Source organism: Hemitrygon akajei, chromosome 5 (genome assembly GCF_048418815.1).
Source record: "Hemitrygon akajei chromosome 5, sHemAka1.3, whole genome shotgun sequence".
In the NCBI taxonomy this organism is placed as follows: domain Eukaryota; kingdom Metazoa; phylum Chordata; class Chondrichthyes; order Myliobatiformes; family Dasyatidae; genus Hemitrygon; species Hemitrygon akajei.
This window is the reverse complement of record NC_133128.1, coordinates 73,954,569-73,966,972: the sequence shown is the minus strand read 5'-3', so window position 1 is coordinate 73,966,972 and position 12,404 is coordinate 73,954,569. Positions and strand designations below refer to the sequence as shown.

At 40.4% G+C, this 12,404-nt stretch overlaps 1 protein-coding gene across 8 annotated transcripts in view; it reads right to left on the bottom strand.

Moving 5' to 3' along the window:
• The window catches only part of frmpd4 (FERM and PDZ domain containing 4), a 785,950-nt gene that overhangs the window by 27,551 nt on the left and 745,995 nt on the right, over positions 1–12,404 (bottom strand). For all 8 annotated transcript variants that reach the window (XM_073045767.1, XM_073045775.1, XM_073045768.1 and 5 more), the window contains 2 exons: positions 6,223–6,342; positions 2,535–2,671 (listed from right to left, as the gene is read on the bottom strand). In XM_073045767.1, coding sequence (XP_072901868.1) covers positions 2,535–2,671; positions 6,223–6,342 — 257 coding nt within the window. The remainder of the gene's footprint in view (positions 1–2,534; positions 2,672–6,222; positions 6,343–12,404) is intronic.

Genomic DNA, 12,404 nt, shown 5'->3' with positions numbered 1-12,404 from the left:
GTTTTTTTTAATGCACATTGGGTGTTCGACAGCGTTTTTTATGGGTTATTTTATTCTTTTGTTTTCTTGTAGACGTGTTTTTTTACAATTTGCTGTACATTGTTAGACAGTCTTTTTTACATATATGCGGGGTTTGTTTTCTGATTTCTTTGTTTCGTGGTTGCCTGTTAGGAGATGAATCTCAAGGTTGTATAATGTATCCATACTTCGAACTTTGCTTCCTCCATGATATAACTGGTTAATTTTGTACAGGAACATAGAAATCACTCTGGTAATCAGGACTGTTACACAGTGAATGCTCAACAAGAGGAGATCCACTCCATATGGATCTGCAGGATGGAAGTTTGACTGAGCATTCAGGTCCACAGATAGTTCAAGGACTTATGGAGTAAGGAATTGTTTTTTTAATGACTGTCTCCACAATCTAGACACTTTGATCTCTGGGAAATTTAGGTTTTGTTTCCATCTGCCAAATGTGTTATTCCCCAATGATGATATTTTTATTATCTTATTACTCTAAGAGTCACTAATTTCTATGCCTTTCTTGCTTTACAAGGCCATATAATCCTCAATCTTGATACAGTTACAAAGCTCTATCTTATAATTTATACCAGAGCAGCAAGCTGAGAGACTGGATCTCCTTTATTGTATTAATTCTGCTGCTTAATTCATGCATAAATATAATTTATAGGCATCAGTTAGTCTCAAGAGACCATGGATTTGCACAGTTTCCAGGGCACAGGCAGTTGCCATGTTGCAAGACTCCCCTCTCCACGTCACTGATGTTGTCCATGGGAAGGGCACTAGGGCCAATACAGCTTGGCACCAGTGTCGTCGCAGAGCAATGTGTGGTTAAGTGCCTTGCTCAAGGACACAACATGCTGCCTTAGCTGAGGCTCGAACTAGCGACCTTCAGATTACTAGACCAATGCCTTATCCACTTGGCCACACGCCAACACAGATATATACATAAGCATAAATACACACCCAGTAATATTCCCAGGAAGACACATTTAAATATATACCCCACACCACGGGAAATGAGTGGTCCTTGAAATGTAAATAATTCAGCATTAAAGAATACCAAACATCAATTGTGCTGCTTGCTACTAAGAAGGGAAATAGCCACTATACCTTTGAGATACAATGCTGGCAATTATAATTATGGAAAATTGGTCATAGCAAAATATATTTTTCTTGTAGGAACAACAGAAATCCAACAAGAGAAATATATTTTGCTATTAACAATTCTTCAGAGAATTTGAAAAATCAGTACCTCTGTTGCTATTTTCTGATAAAAATGAGAAGTAACATCCTGTTGATATTTGTTGCTTGATATGGTGGACTTTTGATGGAGTTGTGGACTACCATCAAAGGTCACACGTCACTAGAATTCTTATTTCAAATCAACTGCAGCATCTTGGGCAATTATATCATTGTATTTTTTTGCCAAGGCTGATTTGACAATTTTGGGAGTTAATTTTTCCATCTATTTTTTTCTGTCTAGGGCCACATTGACGAATTTACATTTAGCACAATCAGTGAGATCTCACTGAGACATACAATATACATGAAAAGGCTTATAAGATGCAGGGAGAGGCTGTTTCCTTGGCTGAGGAATACAAAACTGGGAACAACATCAAAACAGGTTGATCTAAAATGGGGAGAATTTTCTTCACTCAAAGAGTGGCGAATCTTTAGTACTTGAACACAGAAGAGTTAACAACTGCATCCAAGCCAGACAATTATAGATTTTTGGACTGAAAAGAAACCAAGGGATGTAGAATTAGGAGAGGATAGTGCAGTAAAGAAATTCCTGGAAGATTAGCCATGATCTTGTTGAAAGTGGGGAAGGCCCAAGGGTCTAATTAGCCAATTCTTGTTTCCATTTCTTAAGTATGTCCTGACTGTGTGTGTAGTAACTATCAGTACTAATTCGACAGAACCAATGTATTTTAATACTGTAAAACTATTGCAGTTGAAACCTGCTTTGCGATCTTTTCAACGTGATTGTCAATCTGAAGAAAGATGGGGGGGGGGGGGTGGTCACCACACTGACAGAATAGACTGTATAATCTTCTCATCAGTTGCAGGAATCCGCTATTAAAGTTAGATAAATATGAAACTACAGATGCTGGAATCTGGGGCAACAAGCAATCAGCTGGAATTAACTGAGCAAGTCTAACAGTATCTGTGGGAGGGAAGTAACTGTTGATGTTTCCGGTTGAAACCCTGCATGTTGATGCAGGCTATGACGCAACAATTCCTTTCCTCCGATTGATGTTGCTTGATCCGTTGAGTTCTTCCGGCAGTATGTTTGTTGCTCCATTAAAATTAGACTTGCTTCCAACGCTTAAAAGTTCTGCAAGTGATGGTCTGAACAGGGGGTAGAAATGGCCAATTAAAAGAACAAGACATAGACAGTGAAAAGACATTTTAATTTCACTATACTTACTTCCAATCATCCTCATTGATTGGTGTTCATTCACTATTCTCCCAGTACATTATGGAATGCTTTAATTTTCATTACTTACTCGATGTATTTGAGAGAGACTTTCTGGGATTGCTTGGTGCTGACAGTCAAGATGTACATCTGCAAAGCAGCGAGTCGGAGAGCCACATCATACTTCAGCTCAGGCCCAAACCTCTCCTGCACCACGTCATTGCAGCTCTGGAGGAGAAACAGCAGGGGGAGAAGTATTACCAACCAGTATGCCCTGTAACTGCAATCTGAGCGAGATAATGAGCGTGCTTCCGATCTGTAGGCTCTGATTTGTAGTGCCATTGTCACTGCTATACTCCTCATGCTTGCAGCATTTATTTCATTATTTTTCTTCTTCCCCTTTAAAAAAAAAGATCTATTAAAGCAAATATAGAGTTTTACATGAAGATCAGGTATCATTCTAATTTAGAGTCAGACATGTCACCCTGGTGTACAGTCTACAGCAGGAGTGTGGAAAGCTGAGAGAAGATCAATGTTTTGATCTCCTTCTCAATTCTGCACAGTCCATGGACACAGATTGGTTCTAAGCTCCAGAATCAGGAACTCTGAAAGATTGGTTTTCTAACAGGAGGAGTGGTTTCCACTTCCCTCTCTTTGCTTGTTCTATTTGTCACGAGAATTAAACAGAAAAGTCTTTTGTGAGTGGGTTCTGGTTAGTTGGGACACATCCATACCAATACATTTTAGTCCAATTAGCGGCTACCCCAATTAGTCAAAGTTTAGGAAATAGTTAAAAAGGTATAAAAAATAAAAACTACCATTTAACAGAGTAAGAAATTATGTACTTAAGCAACATACAGAACAAATTAAAACATTGTCAATATTGCTACAGTACAATAAAACTGTATATTATTTCCTAATTGTTATCGTGAAGGAATTTATTCAGCGTATCTGTTCGTTTGATTGACTGTGAATGAACAAAACCAGTGCAGCCACCTAGTGCCTTCACATAGACTGCCTTCATACGATGCTGTCAACAATTGCATTCTCCAAATCTACGTTTTTGATGTAACATTCCAGATGATTGTCAATATCTTCAATTGTCAAGTCTTCATAGATGCTACCTTGTTGAAGTAGTGAAATAGTTTCATTTTCATTCCAGGCTGCTTCTGGCATCTCCAAGCCTGAATGCTTGAAACTGCAGTGTGCAGAACAGTTCTGAATTGTCTTACTGCTTATTTCTCACTAACTATCAGTGACAAAAATCACTGCTTTTTGAACACAAGCACACATAACTGGTGCTATTTAAAAACTGTTCATTCTAAACAGGGTATAGTGTCTCACAGCCACACAATTGCACATGTCTGACACTAATTGGAAACTGTCCAGGAAACGTTCATTTATTTGGGACACTATGACACTTAATTGGGACAGGAGGCTGTTCCTGAATAGTTTCTAACTTCAGTCGCATGCACATATGTGGTTGTTAGACACTACACTGTGCTTACAGCAAACTGCCTACAGTGTCAGTAGTGTGTGTTTCTGTTAAAAAAAACGGTGATTTTTATCACTGATAATTGGCAAGAAATAAGCAGTAAGGCAGCTCTAAACTGTTTTGCTGACTGTGGTTCCAAGTATTTAGACTTGGAGATAGATGCCAGAAATGGCTGGCAGTAAAAATGAAACAATTTCACTACTTCAACAAGTTAGAAACTACGAAGAATTTGAAGGTATCGACAATCATCTAGAATGTTATCATGAAAATGAAGATTTGGAGGATAAAATCATCAATAGCTTTGTATGATGGCAGTCCATTATCTGCATTAGGTGCCATGCTGAATTTGCTCATTTACAGTCAATCAAAAGAACATTACAGTGTATACACATTGATGAATTCCTCTGTCATCAGGCACTAATACACAGTTATATAGTACCATAGTGTTCTGATTTGTTGTGTATTTCATTTAAATGCAACATTTGATACTCAGTTAAACAGTAGTTTATCTTTCTTATACTTTTTTAACTATTTCCATTGAACTTTGGTGTGTGTGTGTGTGTGTGTGTGTGTGTGTGTGTGTGTGTGTGTGTGTGTGTGTGTGTGTGTGTGTGTGTGTGTGTGTGTGTGTGTGTGTGTGTGTGTGTGTGTGTGTGTGTGTGTGTGTGTGTGTGTGTGTTATTTATCCCAGTAGGGTATATGCAATGGCTGTTCTCAGAATGTTGGCAGGGTTTGGAAGCAAAGGGCAAAAGTTAATGACACACTTGAACCTTCTTCAGAAAGTTAAAACAAGTCATCATGATAAATAAAGGAAGAGAAAAATTCCTTTAACCAGTATGTGGGGAAGAAAACCATAGGGCTGAGCGAGGGCTGTGGTGATTTAACATCATGATGTCAAGTCTTGTAGTTCTCAAAGAACTGAATCATGATTGGTGGGTGAATGTGCATAGACCTTGATTGGCTGCTCTCTGTGTTTTACTCTGAAAAAGTGCAGAATGAAATCTAGCTGCAGAAACCAGTAGTGAGGCCCACTCAGCTCTACATGGAGCCTGTCTAGTCACTGGCAATAATGCTTTGACATATTGTCATTAGCATCTAAATGTAACTTCTCTCTCCTAATTGGTAGGTATCTCAGGAAAGTAGAAGTATTCCTCACAGACCAACTTCTTCATTTTAATACTCATGGAAGACACAGGACTTGAGAATAAGAATGCAGAGAAAAGCACCTTAAAATTGGGAACCTCATTCTTTCCAACTAATTTGGAACCCCATCATCGTTATTACTCATTTCCATTCATTAGAAGGGACTACATTGCTTTGAAAATATACTTCCCTATGATAGTCATTTAAAGGTATAATAAAGTTCTACACTTCCATAAAATTTTCTGGGATGATTTCCCTCGTTAAAAGAATATATGAATGTTAATTGCTGCTGACCCGTGAATCTTATCCCTATTGATGATAACAGACTTTCACATCCCATTTTACTGATGTCAACTGATTTGCTTTCATATAACATGCATTGACCTAGAAATTACATTTGAAGGCATTAGAGAATGATTTTATAATAGGTTAGAATCACATTACAGCACCCATTACTGTAATTCAGTTTTAAATCTCTTCAGTGGAAATTTCACTCTGCTATAAAAGAAGACAAAGATATTTGATAAACGATTCAATAAACTGACTGTGGAATGCAATTTTCAAGTTACAATTCCAGCTGAAAATTGTAAAATCACTGCAGTTTAATGGACACAAGTTAGTCCAATAATATTGCCAATACAAGAACTACCTAGTACCATCATTAACACCATCAAAAAATTTATCCCTTATGCATTTATCAATATTTGTTCTCTGATCAATATCTCTAAAGCAAATTATTTGTCCAGAATCAAATTGCTATTTGTGGAAGCTTGTTGTGTGCAAATTGGCTGTCATGTTATTGTCATCACAACACTTTAAAAAGTGCTGCAAAGTGTTCTAAAAGTGAGACAAGACACAGTGAATAACCACAGATCTCTCTCCCTCTCATTTTCTCTCCCTCTCTCCTTTTCTCACTCTCTCTTTTTTCTTTCTTCAGTTCTGATGGTTAATATTGACAGTATCAGCTTCCTTTTATTTTACACATCTGGAAACTTACCCTGGCAGTTGACAACAAAAAAACGTTTAAATAATACTCTGGAAGAAGACACGAATGGACTCAACACAAAGGATGGAACCATGTAATATATCAGAAACTAATAGTTCAGTATTAGAGTATGAATATACTGCATCGCACACTTACCTGAACATACAAATACTCAAAAGCAACTGCATCTCTCCGTAGTAAATCAATAGGATCCTTCGGGACAAAGCTGATCCGGAAAAGACACTTCATCTTGTGGGATCCTGGTCTCTGTGTTACCTAAAGCAAAGTTATAACAGATGAAGGCCCCTGGACAGAGTTCCCAATATTATCTTTAAGGTCTGTTTGGGCCTGGGGTGAGGGTCTCTGAAGAATCAAGGGCAGTTACCAGTTGGAGACAATACACTCAACCCAATCATGTCCCTGTAAATATTCAATGGTAACTTGAGCTATTCCAGTGTTACTAGTTGCTTTCCTGTGCACATTCTTAAAGTATCACATCTTATCCCATAATTGTTCCTTGAGGTGGAAAAAAGTGAAAAAATGTTTTCAGTAAAAATTGAAATAAGAGAAAGTGCTGGGAACACACCAGTCAGAAGAATCCTTGTTAAATCCATTTCCCTTTTCACACCAGGTGTCTTGCCTGCTGGGTTTTTCCAACATGGTCTGTTTTCATATGAAAAATATTCTCTTTTGACATAAAATATTACATAAGTTTTGGCATTCTGCATGCAACATTCAGTACAGCCAACATTTATTAAGGCAACCAACCCACCATTTGATCTGGTTCTGGGGTGAGGCTGTTGGGAAAGAGATGTGGTTTGATGCGCAGTGCTTGATCAGATGCTGAGCACAGTAATATTTCTGAACTTGCGAAGAGACCATATGCTGAAGAATCGTTCCACTTTAAAAACAATTCAGACTGGATCACTAACTGATCAATCAAATCTTGCATGTAACCTTCATGCTGGTCATATACAGTTTTACTAATATTTATTTGAGATTCCATGTTGTCAGTGATAACTCCAGGTATTTATACATAAGCTCTATGTAATAAAGTGCCAAAGACACTTTGCAGGAACGTTATCAAACTAAGTTTGACAACAAGTCATGGGGGATAATGGAGAAGATGACCAAATATTTGGGCAAAGAGCCAGTTGTTAAGAGAGTCTTAATGAACTGAAAAGTGATAGAGAGAAGGGGACCTTTAGAGAGGGTACTTGAAATTTGTGACTGAAGTTATGGTGATGAATAGTGGAGCATTTGAATTTAGAAATGCTCAGGATGAAGAATCTACAGCAGGAGGGGATTACAAGGGTAAAGTGGGTCAAGACCAGCGAGTGAGATACCACAACAAGTGAAAGAATTTTGCTTAACAAGGAGCCAATGCAGATCCAAGAGCACAAGGGTGATGGGAGTTTTGACACTTGGTGCCAATTGGTCACATGCATTTGTCACATGTACATCAAAACATACAGTGAAATGAGTCATTTTGCATCAATGACCAAAACCGTCTGAGGATGTGCTGGGGGCTGCCCACAAGTGTTGCCATCCTTCCGCACCCACATAGCATGCCTACAACTTGCTAACCCTTACCCATATGTCTTCAGAATGTGGGCGGAAACCAGAAAACCTAGAGGGAACCCACATGGTCATGGGGAAAACATACAACTCTTTGCTCACAGCAGTGTGAAGTGAACTAAGTTGCTGGTGCTGTAAAGTATTATGCTAACCACTGTGTTCGTGTGCCATCCTGCTACGCTTCTATGAACCCCACTGGTGCTGTGATTGACATTGTGAACCCCATCGATGGGCAAATTAACTCCTAGCAATGGAGGGGAGCTTCAGCTTCTCGTGAAGTGGAGACGATGACAGAGTTTGTGGCGCTACAGAGGTGGAACTAGGCAGATTTAGTGATGGTGCGGATAAGTAATCTGAAGTTCAGCTTGCAATCAAGTGTAATACTGAGGCTGAGAACAACCTGAATCAGTTCCAGAACTGCCCATAATTTTGAAGTTGTCAGCAAAGTCTTATTGAATGGCGATGCCTGAGATCTTTGGAGAGGCTCATTGGCTCATTGGGGTAGGAGAGGAACTAGGTGTGTATGGCAGAATGATGAATGGAGGAGAAGGGTCTAGAAAGTGGTGGGGGTGGAGGATGAGGGGGGTCTGTGTCCTCGGCACTTTCTCAGGCTTTGCAGGTGCAATGGAAGCATCCTTCTGCACGAGCGGCCAGGGAGCAGGCAAGTCACTCATTCACCACTGCAAGTCTGAGGAATGGCGTTGAATAGTGTGCTGGATATTGTGCATGTCTAAGTCTTTTCTGTGTGCTAAGCATCATTCATACGGGGGAACTTAAATGGAACTTACACCCTTTATGATCCAATCCTTAATCTTTCATTTAACCTTCATGTTTTATTGTTTGTAGAGATTAGATTGCAGTGCATTATAATGAGACACTAAGCCACTCTCTGAGTTGAAAAGTTGAGATTGCACTTTGAGACCAAGTGAACCCCAGGACCAACATAGCTGCCATTAAACCTTAATACTAGTACAGGAGCTTTCAGAGATAACTTCCTCCACTCAGTTGTTGCTTCACTAAAACGTAGAAACCATAACATTACTACTAAGCTTACCAAGTATAATGTCCATTGTTATCTAGTTGAAAGTTATTATATTGATGCCCCACTTGGGCAGTGCAGCCTCTTGCTATTTAGAATAGTGCACAATGATGGGAAGGACAGCATAGCAGTAAAAAGTGTAAACAATATTTTAAATACACGCATTACAAAAATATATTGGTTAGAGCAAGCTGAGTAAAAATCCACTGGACAACTGGTTTCAGGCCAACAACCAGCTATTGTAGGTGTAATGTTTTAGAAAATGCCACAAGAATTCACTGTTATTACACGTGGCATTCCTACAATTGCAATTTTAATCTTGTTAAACAATATCTACTGCACAACGTGCAGTAAGTAATATACAAAAAGACATAAAGGATTTTAAGTGTTTGTCTGCTTAAGTACCAAAGGCACATTTGTTTTTAGAAAAACACTTTGTATTTTATCCAAAGGCATTACAGCTTACTCAACTGGTAATACTTTTTTTCTGAATGAAATAGCTTGAGATTAATGTGTGAGGGCAGAAGTTCCCCAAATGGTCTGTGTAATTTTAATAAAATATTAATGAAATAAATGTAAAGGAAAAGGAGGATTTACTACAAGGTCCATGAACTTCCTAGTTTTCATTCCAGGTCCTCAGTGTTGCTCATACACAGAGGCACATGGACTTGCACATAAGCATGGGCCCTAGTTGGTGTTGGCCCCTCTGGCAAAGCAGGCCTTCAAAATCACTGTGATGCCTGATTGTTTGTTACTAATGGGCAGTCAGCCTGATCCATTTCCAGTACCGAGAAACAATCTCAGATAAGTCCCCTTCAAATCAACTAGATAGCCCTTGTAAACAAAGGGCTTTCAGAATACAAACCATACAATGCTCATTTTTTTAAGCACACTTGCGCCTCTTGTGATATAAAATTTTGAAGCAGCCGACCCAGAGGAAGCTTCACTTAGTCCTCCTAAAACCATTAATTAGTAAACTTGGGTGCACAAGAGGAAGGTAGTTCCACTTGTAGGGGAATCAAGAGCTAGATTCAATGTTTAAAAGTAATTGCTGTACATTTAATGCAGAGAGGAGGTGTTTTTTTTCTTTTAGTTGGTCTTGGGTCTTTGGAACTTCAGCTTACCATCATGAAAGCTACTGTTTACCGGGGCTGAGAACATTACATGATGGCAGGTTGAATAACTTGGTTATGGTGCTACATTTGGAAGATCAAGGAGTATGTTAGGTGATAAAAATGTAGAAGATGCGAGTGGGGCAGATACACAAAATAAAAGTACATAATCAAATTGGTAGTGAGTCATTTAGTACTAATATCAGAAAATACTTCTTAATATAACTGTTACAAGGGCAAAACACTACAGATATTGGAAACCTGGATAATGGACAGAAATACAGGACAACTCTCCATTGCACATCAATGGGTCTGCCATGGAGAGAGTGAAGAGCACGAATTTCCATGGTGTGCACAAAATGGATGATCTAACCTGGACCCACTACACCTCCTCATTAGTCAGGAAGGCACCGCAGCACCTACACTCTCTGAGGAGATTGAAGTGTGCAAGGCTCCCTTCCCCCATTCTAACATCCACAGGAATACCATCGAGAGTGCCCTGTCCGCCTGCATCATTGTGTGGTATGGATGCTGGATAGAAAACCCTACAGAAGATAATAAAAACTGCCGAGAGGATCACCAGGGTCTCCCTCCTCCCATTTGTGATATTTACTGGAAGCATTGTAGATAAAAGGCCTGAAGCATTGTTGAGGACCCCTATCAACCATCTGACAATCTCTTTGACCTACTACCATCAGGAAAGAGGTACAAGAGCATCAGCACTTGGACTGCCAGACTGGGTAGCAGTTTCTTCCCTCAGGCTGTGAGATTAAGGAATACCGTGCCAACCCCGATGTCTCATCACTAGGGCACAATGAAAGGGACGATGGAAATCCAGTGTAGAAATTCATTCTCAATTTATTAGGCTGAAGGCACAATGGTGAAGTGGCAAGATGGTAAACAGTACCTTGAAAAAGGGTTCAGCCACCACAACTATTTTCACATTTTAAACACAGACACAACGAGATGAGGCTTTCCATTCCAGGACAACTCAAATATCCTCTTTCTTTAAGAGTCGTGGTTTTCCTTCTGCCGTCATCAATGATGCCCTCACCCGCATCTCCTCCATTTCCCACACTTCGGCCCTCACCCCATCCTCCCGTCACCACAACAGGGACTGTGTTCCCCTTGTCCTCACCTACTACCCCACCAGCCTCCGGATCCAGCATATTATCCTCCGCAACTTCTGCCACCTTCAACAGGACCCCATCACTAAGCACATTTTTCCCTCTCTACCCCTCTCTGCTTTTTGCAGGGATCGCTTCCTCCGCGACTGCCTGGTCCACACGTCCCTCCCCACAGATCTCCCACCTGGTACTTATCCCTGCAAGCGTAAGTGCTACACCTGTCCCTATACCTCCTCTCTTACCACCATTCTGGGCCCCAGACAGTCCTTCCAGCTGGGGCAACACTTCACTTGTGAGTCTTTTGGGGTCATCTATTGCATCCGGTGCTCCCGGTGTGGCCTCTTCTACATCGGCAAGACCCAACGCAGATTGGGGGACTGCTTTGTCGAGCACCTCCGCTCCATCCACCACAACAGACAGGATCTCCCGGTTGCCACCCACTTCAACTCTGCTTCACATTCCCATTCAGATATGTCCATACATGGCCTCCTCTACTGCCATGATGAGGCCAAACTCAGGTTGGAGGAGCAATACCTCATCTACTGTCTGGGTAGCCTCCAGCCCCTTGGTATGAACACCGAATTCCCCAACTTCCAGTAATTCCCTCCCTCTCCCTTCCACCATCCCACTTTCACTCTGCCTCCTCTTTTAGCTGCCTATCACCTCTCTCATGATTCTGCCTTCTTCTACTACCCATAGTGCTTTCCCCTTACATTTCTTCTTCACCTCTCCTGCCTATCCCCTCCCTGCCTCCTCTCCCCCACCCCTTGATCTTTCCTCCGATTGGTTTTCCACCTGGCATCTTCCACCCTCCCGCCACCTTTTTTATAGGGCCCCTGCCCCCTCCTTCTTCAGTCCTGATGAAGGGTCTCGGCCCCAAATGTTGACTGCTTGTTTCAACGGATGCTGCCCGACCTGCTGAGTTCCTCCAGCTTGTTTGTACATGTTTATTTTCATATTTTACTCTCCCAGTTTCTAAATTTAAAATATATTCAAGTAGGATTTGTAAGGGCTAATTTACAGAACATTGTGCATCATATCAAAAGTTCTAAAACTTGTCAACAATTTAATAAAATTTAAAAACCAAAATTATGAGGTTGAGAAAGTATTCATCCCCTTTGTAATTACTGCACTAACTTTCCTCAGGTGCAATACTATATTACCCTACCAAATAACTCAATATGTTGACATAGAAAATCGGAGGTTCACCAAAATAAATATCTCCCTTCTCTCTCTGTAACGTCCAACAGTCTGGAAGATTTTCAACAGACCAAATCAAAATGAAGACAACAGAGCATTTGAGGCAAATCAGGGAAATGATAGAGAAGCACAAATCTAGGGGAGGGCACAAGACCTTATCAAAGGCACTGAACATACCTCAGAGCTCAGTGCAGTCCATTGTGAAAGAGTGGAAAAAATATGAAACCACAGCCTCTCTGCCTAGGTCAGGTCTTCTTTCTAAGCTTAGCCACTAGAGAGGAA